Below are 13,889 nucleotides of genomic sequence, written 5' to 3' on the forward strand. Positions count from 1 at the left end.
GACACTGTTTGGTCCTTGGTGCTGTAAAATAACCCCATTCTGTCCTTGAACTAACAAACCATGTCATTGGCTCAGTCCTGTCTGTCAGTCAATATAGTCTCAAATATCAATTAACTGATCTGTTGTTCTTTCAGCCATTCAGCCTATACAAAAAAACAGAGGGATACACAAATAGTCTATGCTATTAATTTCTCTTCCTTTCTGCTGTTATCTGCACTTCCACACAGACAGTTCCACAATTGATTCAATGTGATTTTGTTTCCCTCAGTGTGTAGAGTGTAAGAAGAAATCAATACTTCTTTCCAAATCCATATTTGTAGACTGTTTATTTGATATTGCCTGAGAACGTTGAGATTTTACAGTTTGTGAAACATTTTGCCATTTATTATTTAGTTACTCTGTTGATACCAATAGGATGTATTTAAGTGAAAGAAATATTTGTACACTATAGTGTACAAAGGAATTGTTTTCAGGAAGACAGGAAGTAACATTTTAATGTGCAACATTGTGCTCATGGCGGTTCATACTTTCAAACATGTTTTGTTTGAATTTCTACACAATGCAGACTAGAGCTATGTTTCTGTAACTGAAAATTTCCCAACAAAACCAAAAATCAATTTAGGCCAACAGTCCACTGACTCACTCTTGGAATAAAAAAAAAGGCACAGAGAGTTATTTATTCATTTTTACAAGATGAGCTGGACAAATAGGCCGAAAGGGGACACACAGCCTTGTTTTATTTTAGTGGTGGTTGTGGCGTGGGATCCCTCTCCTCTCTGACTTAATGGATTAGATGTAATAAAAAAGGAAACAGTTGGGAGACTAACAGATTGCTGAGGTCAGGGTACTTCCCCTCCATCCTTAAATTTTGCCGTAATCCAAAAATAGCAGGCAAAGAAAACCGATCACAAAAACAATCTTCACTCAACAGAATTATTTTATCCCTTAGATTAATTGCTCAAGGATTTGCTGGGTGCCAAGTTAGTTGAACAAGTGGTATTGAGGGGAGATTTTGTCCATGCTAATCCACCACCACCACGTTATACAAGCGTCTAATCAAACTATGTGGGGGCTGCACAACAGGAAGTGAAATGCTGTTATTTAGTCGCATCAAGCAGAAAGAAAACCTGGAGGCATATTAAACCTTGAGCAAATCCTGCAGCCAATACACAGGAAAACAGGATGCACAAAACGGTTTTTAAAATCCTTTTTTAGCTCCATGACTGACTGACGGTCCAAGGTATTCTATAAAATTAAAAAAAGCACACCTCCTCATCAGGATAATGTGAACATCTGCACCACAGATGGGGGGGAAGGCTGAGGTTATGAATCTTCCAGAGGAGGTTGTCATGACAACCACATCCTCAAAGGCAATGCCATCATGCCGAAGCAATACAGAGAACTCGATGCAAGCTATTCTGGGATATTAGGTCACGTCAAAATCACAATGCTCAGAAAAGCGCAATTAACGGGGTCATTGCTACATCTGGCAGGAAATCAAATTTAAAGAGGAGAAGTCATTTTAATGTAATCTGATGAGCTAAGGGGGGGCAGGTGTGTTCAAACACGCATACAGACGAACAGACTAGACAGGAGCTGCTTTTTAATATCTTTAGCTGGAAAAACTCAAGAGCTGTGGGTATCATATATCCCAGTGCATCATCAGTGAAGCAGTGCCTTAATTGCCTTAGGGGAAAATATCATATATATATATATATATATATATATATATATATATATATATATATATATATATATATAGATGGAATAGCATCTGAGCGCCTCTCCTCATGCATCAGTGCCTCGCACACAGACAGAAAAGAGCAAAGACAATGCGTTTTAATGATGCTTGTAAGAAGTCAGAACACAGTTTAAAAATGGAAAATGGAATTTCACACTGTATGCATATGGTTGTCAAGTATGGTTGGTCAATGTCTACAATGGATCTATTCATAATTCATTATATATATAAAATGTAAAGACACTTGTGTTGTTAATTATAGCAAAGTCAAAATAATTTCCCTGCATTTAAAATAAATGGTATAAAATCTTTTAAATATATTAAGCATTAAAGGCACTTCATTCTTTCACTTTAGAAGCAAAAGATAAGTGATATAATCTGATTATAGTTATAGACCTTCAGTTAAGACTTAAAAAGCAAGGATTCACAGTATGAAACAAGCCATAGTAAAAACCTGGAGATATATTGTATAAACAACAAAAGATGTATATTTTACAGAGCCCCTGTTCTTTCAGTTTGAATATTAGGACGAGTCTTCCCAAATTGTGGACTAAGGAGTCCTAACTCAGACAGGTTGTGAAGCATTTCATCACAGCATCCCTGTAAAACAAACAAAAGAAAATATCTAAATAACAGCCAGCATTATAACCAATGAAATAAAGACAAGAAATGGAAGAAAAAAACAATGGAGGGAATGAGTGTGGTTCTAAAAAAATAAATAAAAAACATACTCAAAATGTTGTCATGCACACAAAATTAAAAGCACTTCCACCATTTGACACGGTGATCTGGGTGGGGCTCGTCATGAATAAGTGAGCGTGTTTTGGCGGGGAAGCACCACATGTTCAGAGTGATGGGGGCTCCCTTTCTCCAGGTACTCTGTGTTGAGGGATGATGCAATACGAGCGATCACCATGGTAACCAGGGATCGTCGTTGCCTGCTCGGTTTCCCCTCACACCGTTTTCTCTTGCCATCGGTGTGTTGCTATGCAGACTTCGCCTCTAGCCACAATCACATTTCGGTGGAGGAGGTGTGAAACCAGTCAAGGTTAAAAGGAGAAGGGGGGATCATAAGCAGTCTGAGAGGGAGGAGGGGAGGTCGGCGGACAGACAGGAGACTTGCTCCTTCAAATGCTCCGGTTTGTCCCTCCGATGTTAAACAAAAAACATTCAACACCAGAATCCTCATATTCTTCCTCACATGGCCTACAGCCTGAGGTTTGTTTTATGTAATCACTTGAGGCTTGATGCTATTTTTGTTTCCCCAAAAACTGCATGAATAAATGAGCAAGGACTTTCCCCCTATTTCTGATTAAATATCAGAGCAACAGTATCCTTAAAGCACTGTGGGAAGTGCCCATGCAGCAGGATTTGGCCTGAGAGGTTATAAATAGGCAACAAGGTAAAATACATTAAAGGATCAAGTCCATTGGCCATGTGGCATGCCAGGTATCAGTTTGTGTGACCAAAGACCAGAATCAGAAGACTGCAGTCTAATGCTTTTTAATGTGTCACTCAGAGGGATACAGGTCTGTGATCAAAATATGCTGCTCTGTAACACCATGGCAAACAATAAAGAGATCAATCTAAATTAGATGAAAAATGGATTAAAGTAAGAAGCTTAAGGAGGACAATAATGTGTTGACAAAAAATTTACAAAATATCAGGATTTCAATGGTCAGCCCCAAAAACTTGCAGTCAAATTAGCATTTCTCTGTAGGAATGTGGTTTTTGGAAGGGTGGCACAGGAACAGGTCTTTGTTCCAGCTTTGCATTGTTGTTAGCATTTGGGTTGGGGGAGGGGGAACTCGGAGTGGTTATGGGACGTCTCTCAGCTGTCAGGATGGATTATAGGGTCGGCCAAATACACAAGGCACTTAGTGGGGGGGCTGCATGGGGGCTCTGGACCCTTCACCAAATGAGACATAACCCTGCTTACAGCTGGACTGACAAAACAACATCACACCTCATGCTTGGTCTTGGGGAAAGCCTTCAGGTGGTACACCACATGGCACAATTTGAGAAGTGAACATTCGAGTATAGAAGAGTATTTTGTTTCAATTAAATTCTTTACTGTGGTATACTCTGAAGATATTACAAAGTCAATCGCTGTAAGAATTCAAGGCTGTTAGGCTCTATATATCACATTATCTACAATAAGACAAAGCAAGTGAGTAGTGAGGAAGACTAATATGTGATTTTTTTGATCCTGGTCTCTTATGCACGGCAGCCTATTTGGGTCTTGATCTAATCAAAATGTTGCGTTGTGCTTTAACCCTATAGAGCTTAACATAAGCTCATCACAAGCAATATAAAAGCTACATTGGGAGAGAAATATGTTGCTTAATCTGGCTGAAAGAGCATTATTTCATAAGAAATAATTTCATTTAGATATTATGGATAAGCAGCATCACAGGGCTAAAGCACAGAGGAGTGTGAAACAACAAGCTGCCATTTGCTTGACACCAAGTGCCTGCACTGGTCGTAGAGGGGGGATTACAGCCATATGGTGGAGGCAAACAGTGTTTGGAGGTAAATGAAAACATGTTTTTATTGAAGGGTCACTCATAATATTCTCTAGTGTCATTTGTAGACAGGGCATTGTTGCGAAATAAATGGTAGCTCTTATAGATACTTAATTCAGTAAGCAACACACATACAACTGAACATAACAGAAAGGACAAACGCACATCAGCACCATGTTCATCATGTTGTCTTACCTGGCAAATGGAATGTAAGAGATGCTATACCTGAAACGAAAAAAGACAATGACAAGTTACTAACTGTAGAAGAAGATACTAGTTAGATATTATGAGACTGAGCATGTCAAACTAAACAAGCTGAAGAAAGATATTCTTACTATGTGTTTCATATTTAAGATGAATGTAATGTTTTCTTCATTAGAAGGGTTTCAAAGTTGGATTTTGTTTTTGACGCTGTACAGCCACATTAGTGAAATATAATTTTTTCAAAACCTTCATAATTACATAGACAATCCCAGATGTCTTGTAGATTACTGTAAACACATCTTCCTAGAATTACAAAATGTATTTGGGATCATTGGAAATCCCAGGATCTTCACTTAAACTTAAAGTTCCAGTATGTTTTAGAGATGCTTGTCTGCACGTCATGTGGTTGTAATGATGTGATGTCTAAGAGATTATAAAGGATAAAAAAAACACCACACAAGAACACAGGACCTAAAGTAGATTTAGGTATTATTAGCAGCATAATAATGGCTTTCTGATGAGCAACACACCAAAATGTAAAATATGCATACAAATGCTCCATCAAGCGTTAATCAGAATCTGAAGGGTCTTTGATGTCGCTCAGCAAAGAAATTAACCAAACGTGATTGATAATGAATTGGATACACTATGATCTTTACACTACAGCCCTCCAGACAGATTGGAAGCCAAACACCAAGTACAACAAAAACACGATACCCCTTAAAAAGAAAGGATTACAGCTAAAGTTTAGCACAAAAAAGCATCCTGACACCTAACATATTTATATGTGAGGAATCTGGTACAGCAGTTAAATGATTGACTAGCATGACTGCCAACTTATTTAATTAAATGTTCTTCTGAATGTCTAAACTAAATAGGGAAACTAAACAAGCTGGTGTTTAATGTTAAGCTATCAGTGCTGTTGCTATTAAACTTCCTACTGCCTGCCATACTCTATATCGACTTGTGTCAGTCAGTAGTGCTTCAGTGTCATACGGTTACTTCACAGAACTCAGCCTGAGGACTGGACTTTGCCCACCTCCGTGTGTGGATCAGTGGCGACGTATTATTACAGAACCACCTTCACACAGACGTCTCAGTGCCTGCGTGGGAGTGCACTATGCCCCCCAGTCTGTTAAGAATGAGCTTGAGATGTGTGACTTGTGGTTACCGTGGTGATGCCTCAGAGAACGCAGGCAGAGAGGAAGTGAATGTACAACATGTAGGTGCAAAAGCAGCCTAGTTATGAGGCTGACACAGTCCTGCTCAGTGATGCAATGAAATTGTCCATTCCCTTTCTCCTGAGTCGCTGGGGGGTTTGCGTTTCCATGCCCATTCACACACTAAACATCTTTTGTTACTGCTGTGCTAATATGTTCAAATTAATGAACATACAAGTGCCGACATGCCCATACGCATCACTCAAAGCTCTTTTTATTCACTGCTATGTTGGAGCTTAACCCCACTGACCTTATTACTATATGTACTCTTATTTCACACTTTATTTCACATTTAATCGATTAGGCCTAATTGTTTAGTCTATAACTAATACCAGAAAATGGTAAAGAAATCCAATCCCAATTTCCCAGAACCAAAGATGATGTCTTGGTTTGTCCGACCAACTGCCTAAAACCCAAAGATATTTAACATAAAGCAGCAAATCCTCACCATCACCTCCAATCCTCCTCATTTTGAGAAGCAAGAAAATAGAGAATGTTTGGCATTTCTTCTTCATAAATGACAATCGATTATCAAAATAGATGACAATCAATTTTCAGTAGATTAAGTACTTGCTCGGTTCAGCCCTAATGAACACAAATATTGTGGCAGAAACCATGTTACGTTTCAACTGAACAAAGCTGATTAAAAGGGTTTCAAACTAGGCAGTGTAAAAAACAGAGACAAGAAATCATTAGGGGACACACATGTTCAGTAAAGCAGATGACACAAAAAAACTTGAATAATGCAATAAAGTCTTGTGAATTGATCTAAGAGTAGAAATAAGGCACTTCTATCACATACTATACCTTCTATACGATAAGTGGAGGACATTAAAATGGTTTAGGTCTATATTTTACACACTTAAAAACATGTATCAAACTAATTAAGGACTCCGGGATGGGTGCCATGTTTTCTCATTGGACCATTTACCTGTGATTTTATTAGTACAGTAGTAATGACCCCAGAGATAGCTGGCAGCGACTTTGTGTTGTGTGTAAACAACACAGGCACTAACACCTGTCTGTCTGAACTTCTCCAAGTAGGTCTACGCTGATCCTGGCAATGCCTCTTCCTCTACAGGCCAAAAATATACTGACCTACTGTACCATGATGCCTGGCAACCTACCTACCGGTCTTTTTACAACATCACTCAACAGGTATGTCAAGCAGATGTCACTGACTGTATTACCTTATATGTGCATCTTATTATTACTATATGACAATTATATGGCATGATATGTATGCTTTAAAAAAACGTGAACTACACTGAAGCTATGTTGCTCCGAAACAATGAGAAACTGTTTAAGTTTAACCATTTATATATAGATTTAGCCGTGCACGTGCCAATAGCAGTAAGTCAGCTTAAAGCAACAGCAGTGTGATCAACTCAACTCATGGACATTTTTGCAAGGCTGGTGCAAAAGTTCTTTATCACAAAAGACGGCTTCATCTGAGTAGGTGTGAGTGATGACGAGTAAATGAATTGCCAACTGTGCTACAGCGAAGAGAGTGCCGGTTACACTTACCACGTCATTGCCAAAAACTGCAGAATGCAGAAGATGATAGCCAGGCCTTTTTTATGCCACTGTAGAAGAAAACACTAAATGGTTATTCTAATAGTGGAAAATACTGCACTAAAAAAAATAAAGACTGGCACTGGCTTCAAAAACTATGTATTATCTACTTACCCAAAACACTGCACAAAGAGTTAAGACAAGGCAGAGCTGGCAAAAGACGAAAGGAATGGTTATCTTCTTGTATTGGTTATATTCTTGCAGAATGAGGTTTGCTATCTGACACTTGATTTCTTTCAGTAATTCACAGAAAATGTTAAATTCGAACAGCAACAAAAAAGAAGCCACGAAATCTGCCAAGATAAAACATCAATAGTGTTAAGCTGAAATGTGTTGTCAAGATAAGTTACTTTATTCTCACAATCCTTTTAAGATCCCAAAGTGGGGAGTAACAGATCTTTAATTGAACCTGGCCTTCTAATCCAAAGTCAGAGAGCTACCGATCTTTTACACCCTCGAGAGTAGGCAAAAGCCAATACAATGTACTGTAAATGCATTGTGGCCTCATGTCAAGGAGGAATCAGACAGAAAATTGCATCTAAAACCTTTGGTAACAAGGTAGGGACTACTTTCCAATGTACAGCAAGATAAAACATGAAGATGCAGTGAAAAAAAAAAAAGTAACAGTAAAACACATGGTATTTACCAGCATAACAATGGTGGCTATCAGTCTTGTTTTTTCAAACATGCGCTTCAGCTGTTTTATGGGTCCCATTAGGAAGCAGGTGCTTTAGAGGAACAAAACAGACAAGTTACACTTTTTAAACATCAGCGAAAACATACACTGACCTGTTGTTTAAAAGGTCAATCCATCAAATTATTGCATTCATGTTTTGTCTTCATAATAGGTTCTAAGCATTCGTCACTGTGGTGTATTCTCATTGCCTGTTCCAGCATTGAAAAGTGCAGCCTAGACCGTGCGTATATTTGTAAGGATTCCCAGTTTCTCACGTACACATTTTGTTACACCTCCATATATATTCAATATTTCAGGTCATAAATCTGTGTTTATTACATTATTTAAATATCAGAAAATGAATACTCTGTATTTTGTTATGGTCTGGGTGGATTTTAGAATGGTCTTCATATGTGCATACGCGCAGAAACAAATCCAACTGTGTCGCTGCCGTAATCTAATTTACACTACATGTTGCAATTATAAGGGGGTAAATATTTCATTCCAAACACCACGATGACACATTCAAAACCTCCTACATGATGCATGTGCGACGTCAGTAAATGTAACAAGACAAAGGCTTTCCCCGCTGATGAGGAGAGCAGAGCTGAGTGGGAAGAGGGAGTCTGTGTAGCGTCAGCATCTGTTAGATGGTCTGCGTTGACGCAGGCTCTTTCTACTGGTCTGCTGAGAGGGACGGATGCTTATTAACTGGTCAATATGACAGACACTAAGGACATCCACGCACATGCTGCTACTGCGGATTAGGGAGCAGGATGACAGAAATGGTAATGCCAATACTGATATGAAACCAATGCTGTATTGTTTGTCTAGAGAATCTATAAATGTAAAAATATCTACCACATGAAATTTTCTTTTCAAAGCCAAACACTTATATTCCATGTCCTAAGGGGGTCATGTTATTGACAGAAAAGACAATACATGTTAGATATAGGTACTGTTTTGTTATTACAACACTTGCATGCGATCTATCGCGACACTGACTTCTATTTTTGATATAACCTTACACTAGTGTTGGTGAAATGAAGGAACCAATGGTCTTTGTGTAATTGTCTTGCTGTCAAAGTCACATACAGATGAAAAATGCATTAAGATCCTTAAAATATGACACTGTGTGGCTTTGGGTCGGTAACCTGGGCTATGAAAGCAGAAGGTGACCCAGTTTCTTGACGCATCTAAACCTTCTGGACATATGATACCTGAAAATAGAGACTGCATTGTCTGAAAAAAAAAAATCACCTCATCAATAGTTCACCGCCAAAGAAGTCAAAGACATCATGATTAGATTTAGCCCTCGGATTATCTAGACTAAATAATCCATAATGTTGTAAAATCCAGTATGCTGCTGATATCTAGTGATAGAAGATGACATTCTTATCCTAATCATTACAATAGCCAGAACTATAAACAATAAGGATACAACAGTGTCCTTATATCAGTGTAGCAGTGGTATTAGAGCACACAGCAAGATCCTACAAATACTAGCTGAATCAAGTGTTATACCACAAAAAGGAAACCTTTAGACCGATTTTTGAAGTTTGGTTTAGTCTAAATTAGAATATAGTGCAAAGAAAGATTAGATGTTGCCTGTGTGAGGGCACATTAATGACAGATTTGAAAGTATGGCGTCCTGTCACTGGAAAGGAATTAACCTTGTGTACTCGTATTCAAATAATGAGAGCAAACACTGCCTGGTCTACTTAGAGGCAGACAGCAAAACAAACAGTTAGGAGACACAGACATATAGTCTGTTCCCACTGACAATTGTCTCTTTATCCCTGACCAGTTCCTACTGTCTTTTAAGCGACATACAATTAAGATGCAGGGCTGCAGAATGAATCGAATAATAATAAAGATCCCAATTAATTCAACCTAAATAGCTGCAATATTAACGTATTGAGTTAAGAGTGCCTGCTCTGATCAAATTGTGCAATGCCTATTCACAGGTAATCGGGTGATTCGCCAGAGGGTTGTGCAGCGAAGGGAGTGCCACTTAAAGGAGCAGAACCAGTAGTGCTCACTGTTAATCATATAAATATATATGCATCATATCAGAATGATAACATCTCATGGTTCCTCAGACACTGTGCTTTTAACTCTGAGCAACAGGTGATGAGTGCATAGAGGAGACGGTAACATTACAGTACTTGATGTGTCTTCTTGATAAACAGCCTGGAAGCAAAACTTGTGTAGCTGTGTCAAGGATGACTGTAACTAGTGTGTAAGTAGCGTGTCAGTCATCAAAACTATTTTAGAGTGTATGAACCTGATGCTCATCATTTGTTGTATTCCTGGCAGTGCGCCATACTGGTAAGATAAATATATCAAGACATTCTAATTCTCTGACCTGCTAGTTTGAGCTGGACTGAAGACTCTTACCTGGAAAGAGCTGCAACATTCCCTAGTGTGTAGAAGACGGCGAAAAGCTTGACTCCATTTGGAAGGAACAGCAGTGCTGAACCCTGATAAAACAGCAAAATAGTCTCTGTCAGCTAGACAGAATCATGTCCCGCACTTTAATATAGGGGTAAATGCCAAGTAGCTAAATGAATCCTGGTCTTTAATAAGATTGAAGGCGTACATCTTATGTTATTTTTTTCTTGGAACAAACAAAAACATCAAGGACTTCTGTGGGCTGTTCTGTGGTTTTACTGAAACATGATGGGCTCCCCCTAGTGTCAAAATACTATAAGGCTTTGTTTAAAGCTCCATTGTGTAATTTTTGGAGTTGATTCTTAGCAAAAACCCCTTTGTTCTTTCACCAGTATGTGCTCATTCATGTGTAATTACATCCACCAACTAATCAAAGTATTCTCGTACGCGTAGAATCTGCCATTCAGAATCATTCAGAATACAAGTCGCTCGAATGGCGGCAGCCATGTTGCGCCTCCATCTTTAAAATACATTAGCCAAAGAGGGCCACACCTCCGCCTTTCACGCTTTTACACTCAGTGGCACCGTGACGAATGCCATGGGGAGATTACCCGCGACTGCCGGCAGATTTGAAAGCCTGTTGAAGATGGAGGATCACACCTATTCTCGAGGACATGTAACGGAGTCGCCAAGGAAGCGAAAAAGATAATTAAAACGACAACGCAACAGGCAAAGCAACAAGACCAAAGTTAATATTGGAGTGGCTTTTCCAAGATGGAAAGAGATCATGAGGAGCTAGGATTTTAAAAGGGACGCCAAAGTTGCCTGCTTTCTTCTCTACAGGTAATTCAGTAATTCATTTTCTTTGCCTAGGCGGTCTCACCAATCCACTGCCACCAGCTCTGTCTTTTGGTTTTTCTTTACCTTCTTTCCCTCTTCCTTTAGCTTTCCCTCGCACCTCCGTCGCATCAACTGATCTCTGACTCAACGGAGAAAAATATGTAGCCTACGCTGTAAACACTGCCTTACACTATTAATCTTGTACAGTATAGAGAACGGATGAAGTCATACTGGAAGCCGTGTTAATCTTGGCATACGGCCACCGTAGGAGTTAAAACGCGCTCGGAATGGGAGGGGCTAAAAAGTAATATTCAGTTGGTTGTCATATACAACTTCACCGCTAGATGGGAGAAATTCTTAGACAATGTAGCTTTAAGAGTCAATGCCTAAATGGTATTATAATCCACATGCATGTTCTTAATTTGGATCACTTTCAGTGAAGAAGACTGTTGACACACTGAGTGTGAATAGAGTATGCATTTCATCAAGGGAGGGATGACATTTAGAGAACACCGTTATGAATTTAGCTTTTAAGGAGATGCAGCATCTAACATTTCACTTAAGTGTTGTAATTAATTGGGGTCTGTAATAGCCTGCAGCTAATAACTGAATCTCAGAGAAGGAGCAAATTCTGGACATTGCTTAACTCTACAGAAAAAGTAGCATGGCACACTCTGTGGCTTTGGATAAAGGGGAAGTGTTTTAAAATGTATGAATTGAAGATACATCAAGATACTTTGAAAATATGTTATATTTGTTGACAGATGCACAGAGTTGTCCCAATTCATCTGAACCCAGGCCTACACAGGTTCTGTTATGCGGTAGTCTCGCATTGCAAATACCTATCTCGGTGGCTTCCAAGGGTTGCAAGTGCTGCCTATGACAAGACTTTCTGCAATTTGAACTGCAAACTACACCTACAAACTGAATATTTTAGCTCTTTCCTGACAGCAAGCAAACATTATGTTTTAATTAAGTACAAGTGACTTGTGTCAATCACTTTAATCTACAAGCAAGAGAACAGGAATTTGTTTTAATGACATTTGTGGTGAGCCATTTTCATAACTTACGAGTTTTATAGTGCCTTCTACAAACCAAACATAGCACAAGGAAAGATAACTTGGCACATTGCTAACAGCATTAATATGTTATGTACACAGTTCTGCATTCCTGCATTCCTAAAGTCAGACAAAACGTGCCGTTTCAACAAAAAAGGCAGAAACACTCACGAGTATTGAACACAGGATGCCTCCGGCAAAGCATATGACAAACCATTTCACCCTGGTGCTGTAGCTGAGAGTGCTGGCATCAAGGACCTGGTGAGAACAATGGAAGGATGTCACAAGACAGACCTAATGACCCGCAGAAAGACCCACAGGCTTTCTACTGGTTATTTAACGATGTTGGCTGGAGCCAATCAGATAACACCCACTGACTAACAGTCTATGATAAAACCCAGCTACAGTACTATCTTAAAACACAAACATATCACAGGTTAAAGGCACATACATTACTCAGTACTCTTAACTTAGGCAAATTAACCAATACAACCAAACAGTAAAGTAGAATCTGCAAAGAAATGCAGAATTTGGAAGCATGGCAGACTCTGGTGTGTCAAGAGCGAAACTAACTTTGCAACAAGTTTTTAAAAAAGTACCATTACGTCTTAATATAAAAAATAAATTGTTCAAGTCAGCACCTTACCCCATTTCCTCCTCATCGGGAAAGCGTGTAAAAAGTGTAAATAAAACAAACAATACAATATGAATGCTGACAGAAGAATAGTTAGCTTTGATCTAACTGTTAGAAGCTGAAAAGACACAGAGAAAACATGATAATGAAACTGTTATGTTGTGTTAGCTTACGTCTGAAGGCTAACGTGAACGTTACAGAGCTAACGTTACTAACGAATATAACGTTATGTTAACTAACGCTAGCTAACTCAAGAAAACAAAACCACTTTAACATTAATAGCAGGTATCTGAACGGTAACGCTGAGTCTCAGACAGGAAAGGAACCTAGCAATGCTATTTTGTATTGGATTTGACCAACGTACACAACGTTAGCATTAGTAACGTTAGCGTATACTGTCAAACAGTAGCTAAGCTAGCTAGCTACCTGTGCGGTGAGACCCAACTCTTCATTTTCCTCTTGGCCGCTTAACACACGACGAAGCTTGTCCATCGCTGAGGACTAGCTAGCTAGCTGGCAAAACGAGCAGAAAAAGCGAATTTCTATATTTCCAACTGTACGTATAATGTTTATGTCTGATAGTTTTGATCGCAGTAGCGACAAGTTTCACTTCCTGCCTTCATGAACGCTGGTTTCTATAAGTGCTGACTTAGTATCGGTTTGTTCGCTGCCAGTTTTGGCCAAAGTCTCGGGGGATATGTTTAAATAACAGACCGCAGATCAGCCTGTGAAGGCAACTGCAAAACCCCACTTCCTATGAATTGTTGCTGCCTTTCCTGACCGTCGGAAATAATGGTTTTCCACATTAACGGCGAACGAACACAATAACCAGAAATGTTGCGCTCTCTTTGGACCGTATTGCTAATCTGATGTAATTTCCAATGCGATTGGCTGAAAAAAAATCCCATTTATTAAAACAAAGCAGGCAACGTTACACACTCATTGTTTGCACTGATAGCCTAGTTTATATATGCTATTTTATGCAAAATCTGGTAACGTCAAGGCTTGAACAGACAATGATA

General features: G+C 39.1%; 1 protein-coding gene across 1 annotated transcript; it reads right to left on the reverse strand.

The window, feature by feature from the left end:
* Positions 1–307: 307 nt before the first annotated feature.
* sft2d1 (SFT2 domain containing 1) lies at positions 308–13,599 on the reverse strand. The gene is made up of 8 exons (XM_031302505.2): positions 13,294–13,599; positions 12,405–12,491; positions 10,342–10,424; positions 7,912–7,993; positions 7,380–7,415; positions 7,218–7,276; positions 4,462–4,491; positions 308–2,341 (listed from the first exon to the last, which is right to left on the reverse strand). The coding sequence occupies exons 1-8, from the start codon at positions 13,357–13,359 to the stop codon at positions 2,302–2,304; spliced, it is 483 nt and encodes a 160-aa protein (XP_031158365.1). The 5' UTR covers positions 13,360–13,599; the 3' UTR covers positions 308–2,301.
* Between the last annotated feature and the right edge of the window lie 290 nt (positions 13,600–13,889).

Source organism: Sander lucioperca, chromosome 15 (genome assembly GCF_008315115.2).
Source record: "Sander lucioperca isolate FBNREF2018 chromosome 15, SLUC_FBN_1.2, whole genome shotgun sequence".
NCBI lineage: Eukaryota > Metazoa > Chordata > Actinopteri > Perciformes > Percidae > Sander > Sander lucioperca.

Excerpts from the sequence above, each read along its gene's own strand:
- sft2d1 (XM_031302505.2), bottom strand. The coding sequence starts at position 13,359 with ATGGACAAGCTTCGTCGTGTGTTAAGCGGCCAAGAGGAAAATGAAGAG. Across the intron at positions 4,492-7,217 it reads CAGTTTTTGGCAATGACGTG|GTATAGCATCTCTTACATTC; the intron begins GTAAGTGTAACC and ends TTTTCGTTTCAG. Across the intron at positions 2,342-4,461 it reads TCTTACATTCCATTTGCCAG|GGATGCTGTGATGAAATGCT; the intron begins GTAAGACAACAT and ends TTTGTTTTACAG.